This window comes from Pseudonaja textilis, chromosome 10 (genome assembly GCF_049901715.1).
Source record: "Pseudonaja textilis isolate UNSWEBS1 chromosome 10, rPseTex1.2, whole genome shotgun sequence".
NCBI lineage: Eukaryota > Metazoa > Chordata > Lepidosauria > Squamata > Elapidae > Pseudonaja > Pseudonaja textilis.
In genome coordinates, this window is record NC_141999.1 from 8,046,964 (window position 1) to 8,069,386 (window position 22,423).

Sequence of the window (22,423 nt, forward strand, 5' to 3'; positions counted from 1 at the left end):
GTACTTATGGTCGATTGAATCTCCCCACAACCATGTGATGATCACTGTGACCTGTCTGGCCAGCTTCCCCAGAAAGTCAATGGGGAAGCCAGTAGAGGAATCCACAAGTTGGTGGAGTAAGTCTCCCCCATCCATACATTCTCTTTGACCCTTGCTGCACTTCCTCTCTCCCACACCCTCAAGTGCCCTCCCTCCCTCAGCAACAGCCAATTACCTGCCTGTGCCCAGGACTTGCAACTTCCTGCTAGCTTTGCCATTGCCTTAATGTCAGCAACCTAGGACTGAAGGATTCCCATCACTACACATCGTTGTGCTTTATTGACTGCATTGCTTAGTGGTGGGAATTATGGCCTTAACTGCTTTGTGATTCAAGGACTACCTGTGATTCCTTTAACATGAGGAACTTAAATATACAATTTAAATCAAAAGCAAGAACAGAAAAAAGCACTGACTAAAAAGACAAAGAGATCACTCTCATAGATAACCATCCAATCAATGAGTTTTTGTTTTACTTCTTTCTGCCCGATATTTGCTGTTTGCCCTCCTAGAGTCAAGCAAAGACAAGGTAATTCGTTTTTTCAACATCAAGCAGCAGAAATTACTCCAATGAAGGAACACTTCCAAAAGTAATTTTATGAGAAAAATAGTTCCAAATATTTTATCACTTTATGAAAGCCGTTTTCTCCAGTTCGTTTACCCATTTAAAATAAATTGTTGTATACAGATATCAATGATAATCATTATGGCACATAGCAATAGCAAGAAGAGAAGGAAATGGTAAAAACGTTTTTTTTTTCCTATTGCAAAAACTTCCTATTATGATAGCCTGGAGCAGTTCCTAATTTGCAGAAGCTAATATAAATGTAACCATTAGCAGGTGGAGGATCCCTTTTGTGGTATCCTCATTCAAATAACAGAATTACTCTTAAATGAAAAGAGTGTTTGAGCATCTTTTATCTTGATTTTATCTTGAGACTTCTGTGGTATTTTATGATTCGTTCAAGAGAGAAATTTGTTTCCTCCTATCTGTAACAGAAATATAAAGAAGCTGAGTGGATAACTTTGCAGAATTTGAGTCATGGGTAAATCCAGTATTGAATTGGCTTTTTAAAAAATGAAAAAAAGTTATAAATGTTGTTCAGAAGATTTTAGTAAATTTCTTTTTGCATTTTTATTTGGGTTTTGTAGAACTGGAAGCTTTGAAAGAACGCTTTGTAAAGCATGCACTTCACACAGCCAAACCAAAGGCAGAACGAATGGTGAGCGTGAATATTATTCGTAAAGAAGTGGTGAACGATGGCAAGGAGGAACTGAAAGCCGACGTGGTACCAGTAATGCTGGCTACAGAGATGGTAGAGGATGCTGCCCGGACTAAACCAGGTATGCTTAGGAGAGCGCAGGTTCAAGTTTTAATGTGTAGGATTGGTTCTCTTGGATCCAGGAGGGTTGACACAAAGGGAGTTAATCAAACAAACTCCCTCCAGTGTGAGTTGGACTCCAACTCTGTGCAGGCTAGGAAGTTATAAAATTTTGAAGTCTAACTCATCTGTGTCATGCGAACACAGCCACCAGAATAGTCAGACAATTAACTGGAGTTAAAATACACATAGATTCATTTTTAAAATGATGTGTTGGGAAGGACCTCTAGCTGAACGAACATCAAGCACTTTTTGGCTAGACAGTAGATTTCTATTTGATTAAGGTTTGAAATCGAATATTGGGAATTACCTTCACGAAGAAGGGAGGTATCTCTTTAGGAGACTTATCCTAAAAAATCATTGCAGGTAGACCGCGATTTACAACTCTTCATTTAGTGACCATTCAAATTTTCAACGCTGCTGAAAAACTTGACTTATGACTGTTGTTCACTCTTAATGACCATTGCAGCGTCACCGTGGTCACATGATCAGAATTTTGGACGCTTGGTAACTGGCACGTATTTATGATGGTTGCAGGGTCCCAGGGCCGTCGGATCCCCTTTTGCGTCCTGACAGGCAGAATCAAAGGGGGAAGCCTGATCCACTTAACAACCATTGTTACTAACTTAAGAACTGCCATTATTCATTTCGTAAGAAAGGTCACAAAATGGGGCACAACTCACTTCACCCACTTGATTAGCAATAGAAATTTGGGGCTCAGTTATGGTCGTAAGTCGAGGACTACCTGTATTCAAAAACCTTCCCAAAGTTGTGTCCGTTTATTTCATCAGAATGATTCATTACCTTGGCCGTATCTAAATATCGGTAGGTATTGATAAAGATTGTTTAGAATTCCTGCTTAAAGACATGTTTAAATAGGTGACGAGACGAATTCCAAACGATGAATCAAATCACGTGAACTGCTGTGAGAGGAGGCCACCCACAGCCCCTTGGACTAATTACTTACAGCTCTTGACCTCATTTCTACATCCCGTCAAGAAACCAGATCGTAGCACTGGTACAAGCTATTTTTTTTTAGCTTTTGCATCCTGCTACTTGGCTTATGTAGGGATGTCCCAACCGTCCGTTAGCTTTGGCCTTTCTCTTTTCTCAACAGAAAAAAAAAAGTGTTTCCTAGCTGTGTTTGACATCGCAAAAAGCATAAGGATATCTTAATCTGAAATCTTTATTTATTGGTTAGCCCTTGGGCCATATCAAAGCGCAGAGTTCCAGAAATAAATTATTACTAAAATTTGATAAAAGCAATTTAAAGTAGAATTGGATAAAATACAATTTAAAATGAAATTGGAATAAAATATAGTCTAAAATGAAATTGGAATAGAATACAATAATTTAAGATATAGATGAAATATGATAAAATTATATTGCGGTGTCATCACTGCAATCTACCCCAATCAGTCCCACATATGCAGATCTCAACCGAACCATTTTCCTTAAGTACTGTGCTGTGTTAAATGTTATTTTCAGATTCTGGCTGCACATAAGATAAGTTGTTTTTAATATGAGGATCTCAATGGATGATAAGGATATGGATGGATCACTTAACTGTCCTTTACCAGCGCATAGAATCTAGAAAGCAATTGCAACTGCATCATGTGGCCATTGTGGAAGCTGTTAATTTTCATTTTTTTTAAATGTCTGGTGAAACCTGGATCTTTTTATCATGTATTACTAGAGATGGGAAGGCTTGGAAAAAACCCGGAAAACAGAGGGGCCCCCACAAGCCATTTGGAAAAAAACAAACAATGGAAAACACCTGTTTTTTTTCCCGGTTTTCCAAGCCTTCCCATCTCTTTGCATTAAAATATATCATGATAGCATAGGTTAATGGTTCATACAAATCTCACCAAGGCAGTTTACAAGTAAAACCAGCGATCATAAATTCAAAACCCACAATATTTTTATTAAAAAATAAATAAATTCCATGCCAGAGCTGATCTTTGTTTTGACCCTATTTTTCTTAGAACAAAGATGGTAGCAATAGCCAAGTGGGATGAAAAGGGCCAATAGTTTAGCTGGACCAAATTCTCAGCTGATCTTGGCCAGTTCTAACCTGGCATCTGAATAAAGGAAGAGGTAGGTATGCAGTCTAAACAGGTGCCGATTCATTTGCGTTGGCTATATAGACCTGTCAGCCCTATCATTTCTATGTCTTGTTGCAAAAGCTTCAGGATTGTCCATCGCTGGAATAAAAATCCTTCCTTTGGCTTGAGTGTTGAATGTCTCCTTGATTTGCCTCACTCAGGTCTGATTGCTTATTGACCGTGCCATAGAAATAATCTAGCTCTGCTTCAAGCAGTCTTTTTCTGACTTGAAATCCAAAGATAGTTAACTGTTTTTTCCTAGTCCTGTCTCATCAGGAAAGCTGGCAAGGTTTTTTTACTCTGTTAGGAAATCAACATCAACATGCAGATTCCAAATAAAGAGAGAAAACATTTCAGGTCTGTCTCAGTGCAGGTAGTCCTTGTTTAGTGACTGCTTCATTTAACAACAGTTCACAGTTATGGGGATGATGAGAAAGAAACGTTGGCAAAAACTAGATCAAATTTAGCGGAGGTTTCAGATTATCATTATGGATAGAAAAAAGGGCAAAGAGCACAATTGTATTTCTTTTCATCTTTTTTCTTTTAATTTCTTGGTTTCTCTGTTTCCTATTTTCTGTCTTTGTTTTCGTTTGTTTTGCCTACCTTTTGTTATGGTGAACATTTCTAACCAAAAATAGAAACTTCTGAAAAACTAATCGGGCAATCAGTCCTTGCATCTATGAACTTCACAAGTCAAGAAATCAACGGAAAACTGAAAGTGAGATCATAAGCACAGTTGCAGTTTCACTTAGCAAATGCTTCATTTAATGGCCAAATTGCTGGTCCCAAGTTTGGTCATTAAACAAGGATTACCCCTTCTGTGCTAGACAGTGTTAACCACTGCTGGGGTCATCCTGTCCCCAAGAACACAGAACCCTTTGGGTCTTGTTCTGAAACCTGGAGAGCAACTCAGCACTTGAGGATGCTTTGAAGCCTAAGGTGTTGATGGATTGTTTTAACTGCCTCGGAAAACAAAGCCCAGGGCTCTTCCAGGCAGTGGGTGAAATGCCTTTCCCTTTTCAGGTGCTCCGTTATTGCTTTTCTGCTCAGGTGCGTGCAGCTTTGCTGAAATGATGGCTCGAGGCCATAAACTAAAAAGGTGTGTTGCGCGGGCCTTCATGTGGGGATCCAACCTACCTGTCTTCCTGACTACCCAGGTGAAAAGTTACAGATGTTGAAGGCAAAGCTGCAGGCGGCCATGAAGCTTCGCAGGACGGAAGAACGCCAGAAGCGGCATGCATTGTTCAAACTGGATAACGAGGAGGTGATGGAGGAGGAAGAAGAGGAGGAGGAGGAGGAGATGTCAGATGAATTGGAGGAAGAGGAGGAGGAGGAGGAAGATGGAGAAGCAGCAGCAGCCAATCAGGAGGTCTCTTTCCTTTTCTTTTCGCCTCCTTTGGCATGTTTTTGCATGTAGTTGGAAGATATCAACCAGGGAGTTGAGATAATTGGCATGCTGATGAGAGATCCTTTTTTTGGCTTGCTGCCCAGAAGATAAAAATTCTTTGAAATGAATCCCTTCCCCCTCCAGCCATAATTAAGTAATGAAGTCTTTTAAAGGCTTCAGCTGTCCAGAGCAAAGCACTGAAATAAGTGCGATGGGTGTCATATAGGCTTAATTATTGGGTAGCTTTGCAGCCAGAAACCTCACCTGTCCCTGCGCTCCATACCCAGAGCTGTCCTGGCTAATCAAAACCAGAAGGAGGGACATAAAGGTACAAAGGTTTGGCCTGAGCAATGCGGAAATGCCTTCTCTGCCACTAATAAAGCTGGCCAGGCCATTATCTGTTATTGTGTTTCGTATGGCTGGAAAACACCAAGTTATGGAATGGCTGTTCTATATCCCACCTTAGTTATACAGTCATCGGATCCATTTTGGTAAGGAGATGAAGCTGAGGATGACAGGATTATGTCCAATGCAACCCACAGCCCTGCTCAGTGGTTGTGTATCAAAGAGAAAGCAACAGGTTCTCTCGAGTGGTGCCAAGTGGGTTGTATCCCGGCTGCTTTTACTATAATCTCTCAAGCGTTTTCCTTTTTCTCCTTCTGGCTACTATAAGTTGTAAAATGAAGTAAAGCGAAGTGGAACTTTTGTTCTTGATTTGCATTACGCTCCTTCTCCCCAACTGCATGTTACAACGTGGTTACCAGAGGTGTTCTGGCCATGGAATGTACTTGCAGCTTCGGGATTCCTGGAATATATTTTTGATGGTTCTAATACCTGCTTTTCAGAAAAGGTGGTGTCATAAGGGACAAACATTTGGTTCTGATCTATTGTTGTTATTGTTCATACTTTTGCATAAGGAGAGGCCGATTCTGCAATTGCCACCAGTAGAATACATATCAGAAGGTTTCCTGATGCAAACAGAAGTTTGCAAAATGAGTCTTTGCTCACTTGGCAGAAAGTCTTTAAAAGTAAAACATGCAATGCAATAAACTTTGTTTCCTGAAGCTTATTGCATTGCATGTTTTACTTTGTAAAACAGGATCTGGCTTGTGGGTTAGTTGTGAGCAGGACTTTCTCAATGGTGACACTATGACTCTTGCCCAGGGAAATTACAATTGCTTTCAGGTCATCTGGCTTTTAATGTCAGTTGACACATATTTGTTCACGTAAGTATTTATAGAGTAACTCCTATTTCAGAACCATACTAAATAATTTCTTAACATGTTGTAAATTCCTAACTGCATTAACATTGTAATTTCTATAACAGCATTTTATTTTAACGGAGGTTGTTTTCCTGTTGATTGATTGCATTAACTGTGTTGTTTTTATTGGATTTTGATATTATTTGGGGGTCCTTTAGCAAGAGCATAAAATACCTCCTGTAGTAAGGGCAGGATTCTAGACCAGGGGTCTTCAAGCTTGACAGCTTTAAGACTTATGGACTTCAACTCCCAGAATTCCTCCTCCAGTCATGTTAGCTCAGGAATTCTGGGAGTTGAAGTCCAAAGTCTTAAACTTGCTAAGTTTAAAGACCCTTGTTCTAGACCAGGGGTTCCCAACCTGGGATGCTCACACCCCCTGGGGGTGCGAGACGATATTCCAGGGGGTGTGAGAAAAGTCCAGGTAAATAATAGGATATTGGCTATATGTTGGCATTTTTATTTATTATGCAATGGATTAACTTTGTTTTCATTTTAGAGTTAAGTATCGTTATTTAGTGGCCATACAGAGCTGAAAAGATTCAATCCTACCCTATATTTAACGTGTTCAGTAGTTCCTAAAGTCTAAATTTCAGGGGGTGCGAGGTTCGAGTGAAATTTCTTTAGGGGTGCAGGGCGAAAAAAAGGTTGGGAACCACTGTTCTAGACTATGCAACAAGTTGATGTTCTCCTTAAGTAGTCATGATCCACCTGAAACATAAGATGCATCATTAGTTCTGCTGGAGTTTGTCCCTGATGGTAGTTTTAAATGCTATAGTGGCCTTCTCCAACTATGTCTTCTTGGTCAGCTTTTCTCAGAATTCTGAAAGCCAACACTTTCAGAAAGAACCAGTCTGAGGTAAATTGCACTGGGATTAACTGAACTAACATGCAGAGAAAGAATAGAGTAGAACAGAACAGCCTTGGGAGGGGCATACAAGGTTATCCATATTTCACTGTTCCATTATTACAATAAATTCTAGGACTTCTGCGGTGTTTGAGACAGATTTATATGCACAACATCTGTTCACCTTGTGAGCTTACCTTCAAGGCTGCCATGATTTTCTTTTTACCTATCCCTTTCCGCAAATATAAGTAGTCCTTGACTTACAACCACAATGTCTGTTGCTAAGTGGGACAGTTATTAAATGAGTTTTGCCCCATTTTACAATCTTTCTTGCCACAGTGGTGTTAAGTGAATTACTGCAGCTGTTAGTAACAAGATTGTTGAGTGAATCTGGTTCCCCCGTTGACTTTGCTTGTGAGAAGGTCCAAAAGGATCACATGGATCCTGAGACACCGCAGCCGTCCTAAATATGAGTCAGTTGCCAAGCGTGTGATCCTGGGGATGTTGCAACCGTCATAAGTGTGAAAAAGGGTCCTAAGCCCTTTATGGACATAAACCTTTTGTCTGAAATGGTATCAGGCAGTGATGGCTAACCTTTTGGGCACCGAGTGCCCAAAGCACAAGCAGGCACCCCCAAAATGTAATAAGCGTGCATCCCCCCCGCTTACACCCCACGCATGCATGTGTGTCCCCATGCATGTGTGTTAGGATATGTGCAGAGTAACCCTTGTATAAAAAGGATATGCACACGGAAACGGTTTTATGAGAACAGTTATGAATAAATATACAGCCACACAGAGTTGAACAAGTTGTATTAATGTTTACTTGAAGAAATAGCACAGTCCAATAAACAGTCCATGTCATACACATTTTTTATCAGTCCAGAAATATCTAGTTATAAAGTCTTCTTACCGGTTTCACATTTTTTACAGCAGACAAATATCAAACCATAATACAGCAGATAAACTTCGATATCAGCAGAATATCAAAATAAACAGAGTTAGTATCAGTCCGTAGTCAGTCAATATCAGTATCAAGAGAGACCATCAGTGAAAAAGAGAAAGAGAATTAAACCATGATCTATAGCTCCCTCTTATGACAACTTGTAGCATAATTAACCAACCAGAACACAGCATAATACATTCCAGTATTTTTCCTTAAAGCTACAAATATATATATATTTGTAGTTTATATATTGTCAACCCAACTACGTTATTTACATATACATAACAATGTGCCCCATGCACCTGTGCATACGCCCCGCACGTGGACGTGTGCATCCCCCACGCATTCACCCCGCTCCCTGCATGCGCCTCCCTGGGCATGCACAGCAGAGACCCAAAGACCAGCTGGCCAGCAGGAGGCGTGCATGCGCAACTGAGCTAGGGCGGCAGCTTGCATGGCCACGGAGAAGGCTCTGCAGGCCACTTCTGGCATGCGTGCCATAGGTTTGCCATCGCGGGTATAAGACTTCCATCCTGAGAAGGAGGTTGGACTAGAAGACCTCCAAGGTCCCTTCCAATTCTTTTTTTTAACTTCAAACAATCACTGAACGCATGATTCTAATCCAGGAGTGCCTGTAGTTCTGCTTCACTCATGGAGTTTTGTCTGTGTGTGTGTGTGTGTCACTCTGTTCCATTAGGACCCAGATGGTCTTGGAGAGATGGAGGAGGAGCGTGAAGAGTTTGGGGAAAACCATCTTGAAGATGATAAAGAAACAGACAAAGAATCAGCCGATGAAGACGAAGCCGCCAACGTTGGGTTGCCCTGCAGTGTTCCTTTAAAGCCTTCCTCCACAGAGTCAACATTGCTCCTGTTTAAAGACAATTCTTCAAAAATAGGGTACTTTGAAAAATCCAGACAAAAAGCAACTGCTTCCGCTGTACACCCAAAACCTTATTTTGGGAGAGCCGGTAGCGGATATCTTTGATAACTGTCAAACGCTGCCCAAAACATCTTGGTGAACTGTGTTTAATTTTTTAGAACATTTATCGGCCGCTCATGTTGCCTCGGGGCAGCTCTTTGTCTGTATTCCTTTGTATTAATGGACTTTCCCTTGTTTATAAAATTAACTTGCTGCATTTCCTTGAATAATTGCTCGGTGGATTTTTCAAGGAGCCAAAATCAAGAGAAAACTAATCTTTAAGACACATTTAAAATAAATCAACGTGGGTAGCATGTTACGCTGATAAATCATATTGATATCTTAAATGGGTTTTTCTTTTCTTCTTTTTTTTTGCAGATGTTTCTTGGCAGGTGAAAAAGTTGAGCTGGAAGAAGCCCTGAGCAAGAGAAACGAGAAACAAGGTAGAACATCTGTCGCCACGTCGTTTCTTTCTGTCCGTTTCCTGGTGAACAAGACAAGGGCGTTGCAGATCTTTTCTCTACTGTCTTTTTAAATTCTGCTTCTCACACCTGTCGCTCAGGGTGGATTACATCCATTAGAAAAACAGAAGTCCTCAAGGCCTCCAACTATCAAACTGCCATCTTAGAATCATCTGAAAGATATACTGCACAACATGTGGAATAGATTAGTGGCATTGCTGTTTTCATTTTTGGTAGACAGCGGACAAATCATGTATTTGGAGAGGCTTCTTGGGAAGTGAACCCTGGGACTGATCGGGCCAAGCAGCTGCTCTTCAAAGTCCTTCAAAGCAAGTCCTAACCCGAAGGACTTACCCTTCGGCAAGCCACAGTGACAAAACAGTGTTCCTTTAAATCGGGGTGGGGTGGGGTGTCAAACTCACATCGTCACGGCAGCGTGACATGATCTATCGCAGGGGTCCCCAAACTTGGCAACTTTAAGGCTTGTGGACTTCAACTCCCAGCATAGCTGGCTGGAGAATTCTGGGAGTTGAAGTCCACAAGTCTTAAAGTTGCCAAGTTTGGGGACCCCTGAACTAAACAAATGGATGTAATTCTAGGACTACCTCTACTTCTTTCATCAGACTTCCTTTGTCGGCCTGTAGGTGCTGCTGATTGGATTGTTTCTTTCAATTGTAAAGAAATATTTCAAATATTATCCCTGAAGTGCTGAGTGCTTTTACTTTTATTGTATCTCTAAAACTGATCCTATTTTCTATCCTCACCCTTTTCCTTCTCTTAGAGGATGAAGATTCATTTTTGCTGCCAACCTTGGCAAAGGAGAACAGCCACAACAGCAGTTTTGAGCTCATCGGCTCCATGATCCCCTCTTATCAGCCCTGTAATAAGCAAATGGGACGCGGAGGCCACTTTTTCTCTGCCATTGGGACAGCCCGCTCTCCTTCTCCGGGCTTCTTCAAAACAAGCTTCCTCAGCTCAGCTTCTAAGGTAAGCCACTGTTGCGCTAGTCTTTACAGCACTTGAGTTAGATGCTAAATGAATTAGCGGGAGTACAAAGGCACACAATGTGCGAAAGGATCAAGAAAGCCTTGTGAGGTTTTAAATCAAAAGTCTTCAAACTTGGCAAGTTTACGACTTGTGGACTTCAACTCCCAGAATTCCTGAGCTAACATGACTGGAGGAGGAATTCTGGGAGTTGAAGTCCACAAGTCTTAAACTTGCCAAGTTTTGAAGACCCCGGTTTTAAATGATGCGCAAAAGCTTCTACAGAAGGTTTGGCATCTTTGAGCTGGGATTTGAATCCACCACCGCCCACCCCTCTCATACCACCAAGAATATCAGTGGTTAGTAGGGTTGCTCTCCTCTTACCTTCACAGCATTGATCATCCAATGCTAGCAGGCAGAACAAAGACCCCCCACACACACACACACAATGAAATGGCTCCAGATAACTAGGCTCCTCTCTTGGGCATCATTTACCGTTTTGAGCCTTGCCCTGAAAGAGCCATGGTTTGTGGGTAGTAGCTATGATCGCTCTGCCCAAGAAATTATTTTAAAAGTCCAGGGCTAAACAGGGCAGTTCATTAATAAGACCTACATTTCTGTGAACAGGTTCCTAGTGATTCCCAGGCATGTGGTTCTTCTGTGCCGATGTTGGTATTCTGTAGGCCTTTGTTTTGTTAATTACACACGGGTAGTCTTCGGCTTAACAACCGTTGATTTCATGACTGCTCAAAATTACAATGGCACTGGAAGAGGTAACTTAGAACCGGTCATCCCCAGGGTCACATGATCAAAATTCAGGGGCTTGGCAACTGGCATGTGTTTTTGACAGTTACAGCATCCTGCGTCATGTGGCCACTGTTTGTGACTTTCCCAGCCAGCTTCCAATAAGCAAAGACAATGGGGGGAGCCGGATTCATTTAACGACCGTGCGATTCATTTAACAAGTTGCCTGAGGGCATGTAGGAGGCAATATAAATTTTCCAAATAAATAATAACTCTGGTGATTTACGTAACAACCGTGGCATAAAAGGTTGTAAAATTGAGTGTGGCTCACTTAGTGGCAGCTTTTCCTGAGCAATGGAAATTCTGGCCCCGGTTGTGATCAATCATTTCAAATGTCCTCCAGTATTCTTTTTTCTGCCTCCTCCTCCTCCTCTCACCTTCCCTGTTTTACTTTCTGATGCGGGTTGAAGATCTGGCGTGTATTCCTGAATGTCTATTTTGTTTGGGATCTACGCAGAGTTCAGGAAAAACATCGGAGCCATCGCTACCCATCGAAGATTCCCAGGATCTCTACAACGTTACACCTGAGGAGAAAAGCCCAGTTCCAACCAGTGGGAGGTTTCAATTTCAGTTCTCCCTAGAGGACGATACGCAGAGTCAGTTGCTTGATGCAGATGGGTAGGTAGCAGAAGAACACAAAGCCTAGAGTTAAAAATATACATGATGATACGGACTGATGCTAATGGTGAAACTCTGCAGGCGCCATTAAAATTGTAGGGAAGAAAGGAGAAAGAAACTCAAAAGAAGAAAAGGCAGAGGGATAACTTGGCAAGATTCCGTTATTCTGTTTAATGTTCTAAAGCAGCATTCCTGAAACCCCCTTGCACACTTTCCTCTTCTGACCTAGTCTAAAACTTGTAAGAACTACTAACTTATGAGAACTGAAACTTACTCTGAGTCACAGTATTCTGTATCAGTGTTTCCCAGCTGTAGCCATTTTAAGTTGTGTGGACTTCAACTCCCAGAATATTGCTGGTTTTGGAATATTGGTGATTGTGGAATTCTGGGAGTTGGAGTCCACACATCTTAAAATGGCTACAGCCGGGAAACACTGTTCTACATGGATTTCTAAGTCCAAAAACTAGAAGGTTCACTTATTGGGGGTTGGCTTGGTTATTTTGGATACAGCCAGCAGTTGCCATCTGTTTCAATAAACCATGGTTTATACAAATCCTATTGGGGGTGGGTCAGGGGACCTCTCTGAATTGGCCTTAAGAACAACTTATAAAAGCCAGTCTTGACTTTCAGGTTTTTGAACGTTGGTCCTCACCGGAACAAATATCAGTCCTGCAAGAGCCGTCTGCCTTTGGCTAGCATGGACGAGAATGCGATGGATGCCAATATGGGTGAATTGTTTGATCTGTATTCTGGGCAGAATCAACATTCTCCTAACCCAGGCAGTGGCAAGAAGTCAGACATGGAGGAATTGCTCAATCTTTGCTCAGGAAAATTTCCATCTCAGGGTGAGTTGGTGTCTCCTCTGAAAAGCACGGGAAGGATAATTGCTATAATTAAGAAGCGTCCCGTTCTGGTCCCCATGATACAAAAAAGAAGCTGAGACTAGAAAGAGTGCAGAGAAGAGCAACAAAGATGATAAGAGGGTCTGGAGACTAAACCACATGATGAATGACTGAGGGAACTAGGTGTGTCTAGAGAGACAAAGAGAAGGATTGGGGTGATATCATAGCCATCTTCCAGTACTTGAGCTGCTGTCATGGAGAAGAGTGGGACAGCTTATTCTCCAAAGCACCTGAGGGAAGGACAAGAAGTAACAGGTGGAAGATCATGGAAAAGAGATCCAACCTAGAACAATGGAAAAAAAATTCCCAACAGAACAATTAATCTGAAACAGCTTGCTTCTGGAAATTGTGGGTGCTCCATCACTGGAGGTTTTCAAAATTAGACTGAATTGTGCAGAATGATAAAGATCTGTTTGAGCAGAGGGTTGGTCTATAACAGAGGTTGCCAACCGGTAGTCCGCAGAGAAATGTCACCCCCAGAGCACACACCCCCCAAAGCAATTAATCCAGGGAGCGCGGGAACACAAGACTGCGCCGCTTACATGGCCCACGGGAACCTTCCCCGCCCACTCCTTACCTGGCAAACTTGCCTGCTAAGTTGCTATTTTTCCTTTTTTTTTTCTTTTTCCGACCATCAGCGATTCTGCTGTATGGGGAGATTTAGATTAGCTAGAAAGCAGGAAATGGTTGGATTTATTACTTTCTAGCTAATCTTTAGATCTTTGGCTCTGCTTTTAAGCAGAGCCGAACCACCTTTAGGACTGAAGGTTCTGTTATTTAGTGCAGACTCAGATAGCCAATGGCAGAAACACAGATTTCTAAGTGAATCTGTGATTCTGTGAGCAACTCCATGGGCCTGCCTGCTTTGCTGATTTTGGGTAAAAGTTGCTCTTTTTTAATAAAAAAAATTCAATATTTACGTAAATATTTATAATATTTACATACAAGCCATGCCCAGCCAGTCACATGACCACCAAGCCACACCCACAAATTAGGCCACACCCCAAAACCAGTTGTTAAGAAATTTGAATCCCACCCCTGCCTGTGTGTGTGTGTGTGTGTGTGTGAGAGAGAGAGAGAGAGAGAGATAGAGGGAGAGAGAGAGAGGTTAGATCAGATCTGTCTCTCTCTCTCTCTCTCTCTCCCACCAACGTCAGCAAGCCACCATCAGTCAAAATTCATATTACTGCTCCCCAGGATTTAAAATTATGAGTTGGGTGGTCCGTGAGGTCCAAAAGGTTGGTGACCCCTGGTCTAGCAGACCTTCAAGGTCCTCTCCAACCCTATTATTCTGTGTTCCATCCATCTTCATCAGGCTTGGTGCTAAACCCTGCACTCACCTTTTGTCAGCCGAAATGCAGGCAACGGAATGGGGTTTCTACATTTCTAAGCCCTGTATGGAAATTATATTTGACCCATGGGTCAGACCGGCTCTGACCTTGGATGCCAAGTACTCAAGGTTTGTTGGTTCCAGGGCAACAGCCGTTTTAGAAGTGGAATAATTAATAATAGAACCACTTAAGGCTACCTCTCAACATCAATTTTTCTAGCCAACTGAACTGAGAGTATTTAATCTCTGTGCTCTTCTATTCCAAGGATTTTCCATCCCCCCCCCAAACAATCTGTTAGTTAAGTAAGTTAACCTGCGAATCCTGCTACTTGGCTCTCAGACACACACAGTGAGTCATCATGAGCACAAATGTCCTTGGGAGAAGGGTGGAGCTTTCTGAATTCAGCTCACCAGCCCCCTCTTTTCTGTTGCACTTAAGAAATGCTGCTGTTGGAACCCCTGGTTGTGTTCAAACAAACTTCCCACCCCTCCAGTATAGTCTCCATTGGAGTCCCATCAAATTATCGTAGAAGTCTAGGATTCCATAAAGCTCAGTTCAAAAAGCTGTGCTGATCTCTGTGTGAAACCTGTTTCTTTAAAGTAACTAGGCGAGTAGAGGGCAATTTTATGGTGGCCAAAGCCCATCCTTTGCATTTGAGAAGGGGTAAGATCTTCAGAGGATTGGACCATGGTGTGAAGTGAGTAAGGCCGCATTATACGCATGGAAACAAGTCACCTTTTCTACATTTGCTTTTTTGTGTTTTTTTTGTTTAACTATTTAGCTTATTTTAGGAATTTAATTCCTAGCAGTTTGAAAGCATGCAAATGTGAGTAGATAAATAGGTACCACTTCAATAGGAAGGTAACAGCATTCTGTATGGCCAGTCCTGCTGGCCATATGACCACAGAAATGTTTTTGGACAATACTGGCTTCCTCAGCTAAGAAACAGAGATGAGCACCACCCCCTAGAATCAGACATGATTGGACAGGGGAAACTACCTTTTTAGGAATTTATATGAGTCTTTGGTGGGTCTCCTACATTAAACTATGCTGCTAACGTCTGACACGATAGAGAAGAATTCAGAGATCACAAACAATTATTCAGGCTAGATCTGGTCTGTGTCTGGCATAAAGTAGCATAAATTTCTCCCCGTAGCAGAAGAAGCAGAATAGTTGCTTTATGTTTAGATCTGCAGTTAGATCCTGTTCTAAAGACCTCTTGTTTCTGATTTCTCAGATTCTCCTCTTCAGGCATCGTCAGCCACTTCTAAACTGAAAAAGAAGAGGAGGACCCAAGAGCCAGCGGAGGAACCCCTCTCTCTTTTTTCTAACTCTTTTCCAACTGAGAGGTAAGGCATGGAAACGTACAAAGTGTTTCGCTTTACAAAACCACCCCCGAGAGGTGAATATAAAAGCTGCTGTGAAGTTCATATAATAAGATGTTGGTTAGTGAGGTACGTGCCTACTGAGTGTTTCAGGTTTGGATTGGGGAGAAAAATCTAATCAGGTGATTTTTTTTTAAATCTCTGAACATCCCAGCTTTTTAACAGGGTTGAATTCCTTTTGTGCCAGATCATGAACAAGGGGCAGCATTTTTCTCTCTCTCTCTGAATGCTCATCTTTTTACTGGAAGGGAGATTAAGAAAATCAGCTTTAACCTGATTTATAGCAAAGAAAGGACGTGGATTGCTTGTTAGGTCAACTTGTGAATGTTGGACATTTTATTTCGTTCATGACTCCCAGAGTATGCTTGGCTCTCTCATTCTGTCCTGAATAGTCTGCAAGTTCAGTTAGTCAGAAGTTCCTTTGCCCACTTCAGTTCTTCTTATGGGAGGCAGATCTTGGCTCTGTCGCCTCAGATTTTTGCTTGTATTTGTATAAAGCATCCTTCGTTTGAGAACTACGTATGGGAAATGTATGTCAGTGGAATACATTGTCTAGACTATATGGGATCTTTAATCAACAGTATGCATTTCAAAGCTACTTCAAGAAGCTAGTTTTACCAAGCAATAATTTTAGGCCAGGATGAACTCGCTACTGGATCTGTCCATTTTCTGTCAGTCTTACCAGAGTCTGTTGTGATGGCTCCTACAGAATCAGACATGGGCTTTTCAGTCATGGCAACCACATTCTGGAATTCTCCTTTTTCTTATGCTTTAGATCAGGGGTGTCAAACTCGCATTGTCACCACGTGACGTATTGCAACTTTTCCCCCCTTTTGCTAAACCGGGGGTGGGCGTGGCCAGCCCCTGACGCATCCAGCCTGCGAGGCATGAGTTTGACACCCCTGCTTTGGATGAAAGATACATACCAATATTATATCCCCTTGTGCTCCTGTTGAGTGGCATCCCAATTTAAAGGGCATGTTCAATAAAAAATCGATGCACTCAATAGCTGTTTGTTTCTACGTGTCCTGTTTCGGTTTAGTTAAGTCAACGCATTCAACAATTAAACTGGCATATCCAATTAGCTACATTCCTGCTGCATTTTCTTTTTTTAAAACTTATTTTTCAAGCAGGGAGGCCGAAGATAAAGAGGAAGAAGAGGAATTTGGGGAATTCCAGCTTTTAACAGATGATCATCCTTTTGACAGTGAGGAAGAAGTAAGTACTGTGCACACTTGGAGCAATGTCCACATGGAGCTTAAAGCACACATGCCAGTCCAGCCCTGAAACAGAGTTTCCAGTCTTAATTCAGCAGCAATTAGAACAATATTTTCTCTTCAGCTGCTCAATTTAAATGCTTTTCTTTTCACCCACTTAGAAGAACATAACGGCAGGATTCTCAAAATAAAATTCTGCACTAAAGCAACTTTATTGTCCAATAAATATAAGATAGTTCCTATTACGTTAAATGCTCATTATTCCCTCTTATTTTGCACAGAGGTAGTCCTTGACTTACAATCATTCATTTAGTGATGGTTTGAAGTTCCAACGGCATAGAAAAAAGCAATTTATGACCAGGTTTCACACTTTACAGCTGCAGGATCCCCATGGTCATGTGATCAAAATTTGGACACATGGCAACTGGGGTGTATTTGTGACCATTACACTATCCTGGGGTCACATAATCCCCATTTGTTACCTTCCCAGCCGGCTTCTGACAAGCAAAGCTAATGGAAGACGGATTCGCTTAATGACTCCATGATTTGCTTTGTAATTGTAGTGATTCGCTTAACAAACGCTGTAAAACGGGGCAAAACACACTTAACAACTTCCATGCTATGCAACCGAAATATTAAGCTCAATGGTGGACGTAACTCGAGGACAGCCTGTACTTGATCATTCCTTTGGGTTGGAAAAGAGCAAATTGGAAGCTTCCCCTCTCACTGCCATGTTCTGTTACCTGTTCGTTATCTTTGAGATTTCAACAGGTAATCTGTGTAGGACTTCTGAGTAGGGCTAAATCCTGGGGACTTGGTTTCGTTTTTTTCCTCCTAACAAAAAACTTTTGGTGAATTTATTCTGGGCTGCTAATCTCATTTTTTTTTCTTTTGCTCCCAGTTAATATAATTGTATTCTTCCTTTAGGATATGTATGATTATATTAACTCACCCAAAGGAAAAAATCGTCTTAAAGAAAAAACAAATAGAGATAGTGGAAAATATTAAAGAATATGTCACCATGTTTCAAGAATTCATGAACTTGATATTCTTCCTGATTCTTAGGATGAAAAGTGCAAAGAGGAGGAGGAGGAGGAAGAGGAGAGCGATCAGGAAGAAGAAAGAGGTGATGAGTTAGAATTTGATGATGAAGAGGAAGAACTGAGGCGAAGGGAAGGAAGGAAGAATAAATTGTAAGTAACACCTTCTAACCTTCCTGGCAAAATTGATTAAATCCTTAAATCCTTCTTTAAAACTGCATAAAACAAAATGGGGAAAAATAGGTTAAGACAATTAAGCTTGTCTGAGAAGTTTATTAAACCTTATGCAGAAGGAATGAAGAACTGATATTACAAATAAAGTTTTATTGCGGCAACCCAACTATCTCTCAGCTTGGATTTTGCTTCCAATCTTCCATTTCTCTTCCTATATTTCACCGAATTAGAAATGAGTTCTCTACTATGAATCTTAGTGCAACTCTTGTGTTGCTAATAGCAGAGCTGAAAGAAATATATTATCTCCTGGAGATCCTTGCCAGCTTTTGTAAACAATATTGCTTTCAATCCCTTTCCAACTCGACTTGAATTCTTCTCCTTTCAGCAATTTACAAGATTTCATGGAAGATGAAGCCGAGCTTTCGGGCAGCGAAGGAGGAAGTGAAGATGAATATGATGGTGAGGAACTCAATGAGTATGAAGAAGATGTTCTCGATGAGGTTCTTCCAGCAGATGGAGAACTTCACGATCAAGTCAATAAAATCCATATGTAAGTATCTGGCTGCAATATCAGTGCGCCTATCTATGGTTGTGCTTCAGTTTTTGCGGAGATCTTCTGAATGGAAACTACTCAAGTTCCCTTTTCTGGCCTGCTTCCTCTCCAGGAAGATGATGCTTGATGATGATAAACGGCAGTTGCGCTTGTATCAGGAGAGGTACCTTCTCGATGGAGACCTCCACAGTGATGGGCCTGGGAGGATGAGGAAGTTCCGATGGAAGAACATAGGTATGATGAGTAGCATGCCGGTCTTCATCAAGTTTTGTGTTCCCAGGTTTTGCAGTCCTAGGCTAGTAGAAATCCCAAAGGCTCTAGAAGGCCACGAAAATATGTCCCAATATAGCAATAGCACTTAGACTTGCATACTGTTTCGCAGTGCTTTCCAGCCCTCTCTAAGCAGTTTACAGAGTCAGCCTGTTGCCACCAAACATCTGGGTCCTCATTTTACTGACCTTGGAAGGATGGAAGGCTGAGTCAACCTTGAGCCTGGTGGGATTTGAACCCTAACCCTAACTGCAAAAGTAGCCTGCAGTACTGCACTCTAACCACTGTGCCACCGTGGCTCATATGGAATCTAGAACCATCCAGATGAGTTGGGAGTACAGCTTCCAGAATTCCGAGTTCTAGAAAGAGTGATCCAACACATGAAAGCCACAGGTCATAGCATCGACTTCAATGGCACCAAAACCCTAGCCACTATAGAAAACCCCAGCCACTATAGAAAACCCCAGCCACAGAATTATCGGAGAAGCCATAGAGATCGACAAAAGACCTGAAAGCATGAATAGAAGAGATGACTCCACCAGACTCAATTATCTGGAAGCCTGCAGTCTCAAACAAAAAAATCTGCACACCAACAGGCCGGGCAAACACCTGGGCACAAACAGACCTCCCCGATACCTCCAGCTCAAACACACCCCAATGATAGCTGTCTGTTTACTCGGAGCCAAGCCACACTAAAAGCCTCCAATACTAGGAAACACTATGTTGCCAGCCAATCAAGACAAAAAAAGCTACAAAACAGTCAGAAGATATTAGAAACACCAATCAAGCAGAACACAGCAAACTCCAAGACCAATAAACACAGACCAAGACTCCCAACCAATCAGGATGAAGAAAAAACCATTCTGGCGCAGCAGTGGGCCAGCACCAAATTTAAAACAGAAACGGCTGTGAAAGTCTGACTCACAGACGAACGCAATACAGAAGCCTGATGATGGCAGATGAGATTCTGCCGAAATGTTGCTACATCTTTAAAAGCATAACTATAATGACGTGGGAAAATACCCAAACAAAGCTGAATAGCATACATGTAAGTACCCGCGAAAGCTTAACAACATACACACACACACACACACACACACACACACACACACACACATAAATGAGGACCCAGATTGTTGGGGCAATATATTGAGTCTAAAACCGTTTAGAGAGGGCTGTAAAGCACTATAAAGTGGTATATAAGTCTAAGTGCTATTGCTATATTCTCTGTATGCCCACTGTTTAGTCAGGTCAGCTTTCAGTCTTATTCTGCCATAATGTTAATGTTTTGTCTGGAAATTTTAAGGGAAGTTAAACGTTAGATTTTGAAAGGGATTTTCCTTTTAACTAGCTCTTGTCTGCCCCGACATTTCCCCCCCCCCCTTTTTTTCATTATCCGTTATCACTTTTCCCTGGTCCCAGATCTCACGCCTTCTTCTCTGAATCCAGATGCTTTTTCTCAAATTACCCTTTTCTTCTAAAACGACCCTGAGGCTTAGACGGGGATGGTGGTGGTGGTGGTGGCAAGGAGCTCATTTTCCTTTTGTGCGTTGCGTTCTCAGATGACGTCCCCGAGGGAGATGATTTTCACAGGGATGCGGACAGCGGGGATGAGAATGAGAATCACCTCGAAGAAACGGAGGCCAAGTGGAGGAAGGAGCGCTTTGAACGGGAGCAATGGTTTCGGGAACAGGTAACCAGCATAGGGTACCAATTCATGTACAGGTGGTCCTCGACTTACAACCGCTCATTCAGTGACTACGTGAAATTACAACGGCACTCCAAAAAGGCGACCGATGACCGGTTTTCCTACCCAGTGGTCACGGGATCAAAATTTGGATGGTTGGCATCCGGCATGTCTTTATGATCGCTGCGGTCTCCCAAAGTCACAGGATCCCTTTCTTCAATCTTCTGACAAGCAAAGTCCGATTCGCTTAACCACCTTGTTACTGAGGCCATAAAATGAGGCAAATCTCAATGAACGATTGTCTCACTTAGCAATGGAAATTGGGAGCTCAATTGTGGTCATAAGTCGAGGACTACCTGTATTCCTCAGAGTAGGCCAGGAGAACATGCAGCCTAGGCTAGAAGCCCCCAATAGACCCCGTGGCCTAATTTTTTTTTTAAAAAAAAAATCTGGTTCTACTCTTTGCATCAATCCAGCGGCTGACGATTCTTGGGACAGCGGAAGAAATGCAGCCTTTGAGGGACTGGACCTGGGAACTGGAGAGCTCCAAGTTGATGTCAGCCATGAAAGCTTAGCAGATGATTTGGGCTCTCAGCCAAGTTACCTTACAGGGCTGTTGTTGTTGTGGAGGTAAATTGGGGGGTATAATAGTATGCCAAGCTTCCCTTATGGTCTATTTCAAATCTAGATTTGACCTAAGAAAATAGACACCACTAGCCTGGATGGTTTGCCGGCTTGATGATTCTCCTGTGGAGTGTCTCCATGTGCGATGAGAATAACGATTCGATCATTTTATTCCTTCTTTTTAGTATATCTCCCAGATAATCTATAGTAAATTATAAGTTTGATGAGGCACACAATTTGATCAGGCACTGTAGAAGTAAGATCTTTGTAAGAGTTCACAAATGAAATAAACGGGTCTAGTTGGTTTTACCAACCGCAGAGCAACAGCTTTCAAAGCAAAAAAAAAAGGGGGTGATAATGTACAACTCAAAGGATATCCAGATACAGCATTTCAATAATAATAACAATGATTGATTGATTTGTTGATTCTTTTCATTATATGCCATCTAGTCAGTGTTCATTTTTAGCAACCGCATAGATATAACTTGTCCAGGATGTTCTCTCTTCAATTTGGACTTTAGGTCTTCTATAGTTAGTCCTAAGCTAGTGATTTAGTCACTGTTCAAAGATAACGTAGCACTGAAAAAAGTGACTTATTGCTGGTCCTCATAGCTTCACCTTTCTTAGAAGGAGAGTTCTACAGAAAGCTAAGTCTTTACATAATGTGTCCAAACGATAATGATAGCAACCTGGCCTTTTTAGGTGTATATTTATGTATATGTGTGTTTTCAAGACATACATAAGAGATATATATATTCTTGCACTAGAACTGGACTGGATTGCAATAAATATGAATGTTAATATATGAAGGGATGTTGTTTTGAGCACATCTAGAGTTGTTTAATGCTGGGTTTATTGTTCTTTCGGCGTTCTTTTGTTTTTTATGAGCCACCCAAGTTTAACGGGTGGCCGTGTAAGTCTTATAAGTAAATACAGGTAGTCCTCGACTTACAACCCCCAACTGAGCCCAACGTTTCTGTTGCTAAGTGAGGCATTTGTTAAATTTGCCCCATTTTACGACTTTTCTTCTTTTCTTTAAGTGACTCACTGCACTTGTTATATTAGTAGCATGGTTGCTAAGGGAATCTGGCTTCCCCCATTGACTTCGCTTGTTAGAAGGTCGCAAAAGGCGGTCACATGATCCCAGGCCACTGCAACCGCCATAAGTACACGCCAGTTGCCAAGCGGCCAAATTTTGATCACGTGACCATGGGGATGCCGCAATGGCCGCAAGTTTGAAAAACAGCCATAAGTTCCTTTTTTCAGTGCTTTGAAACTTTGCTAGTAATTTTGAATAGTCACTAAATGAACTGAGTTGAGGGCCACCTGTACGTTTAAAACTTTAACTGCAGAACATAAATAAGACTCAAACATGATGAACAGTCTTTTGTCCGAGAGTGGGATGTTTTGCCCTTCTCTCATGGCTGGCAAAAATGGCTTTGTCCTCACAAATGCTCTTAAATCGGTGTGTTTTTAAAGCCTGGTGCTGACTA

The 22,423-nt window shown here is 41.8% G+C and overlaps 1 protein-coding gene across 1 annotated transcript in view; it reads left to right on the forward strand.

The window, feature by feature from the left end:
* The window catches only part of CLSPN (claspin), a 36,656-nt gene that overhangs the window by 8,854 nt on the left and 5,379 nt on the right, over positions 1–22,423 (forward strand). The window contains exons 9-21 of the mRNA XM_087939609.1: positions 1,189–1,380; positions 4,681–4,892; positions 8,659–8,858; positions 9,259–9,323; positions 10,123–10,328; positions 11,587–11,747; positions 12,378–12,592; positions 15,218–15,329; positions 16,499–16,583; positions 17,648–17,775; positions 18,182–18,346; positions 18,462–18,583; positions 20,182–20,312. Coding sequence (XP_087795735.1) covers positions 1,189–1,380; positions 4,681–4,892; positions 8,659–8,858; positions 9,259–9,323; positions 10,123–10,328; positions 11,587–11,747; positions 12,378–12,592; positions 15,218–15,329; positions 16,499–16,583; positions 17,648–17,775; positions 18,182–18,346; positions 18,462–18,583; positions 20,182–20,312 — 1,994 coding nt within the window. The remainder of the gene's footprint in view (positions 1–1,188; positions 1,381–4,680; positions 4,893–8,658; positions 8,859–9,258; positions 9,324–10,122; positions 10,329–11,586; positions 11,748–12,377; positions 12,593–15,217; positions 15,330–16,498; positions 16,584–17,647; positions 17,776–18,181; positions 18,347–18,461; positions 18,584–20,181; positions 20,313–22,423) is intronic.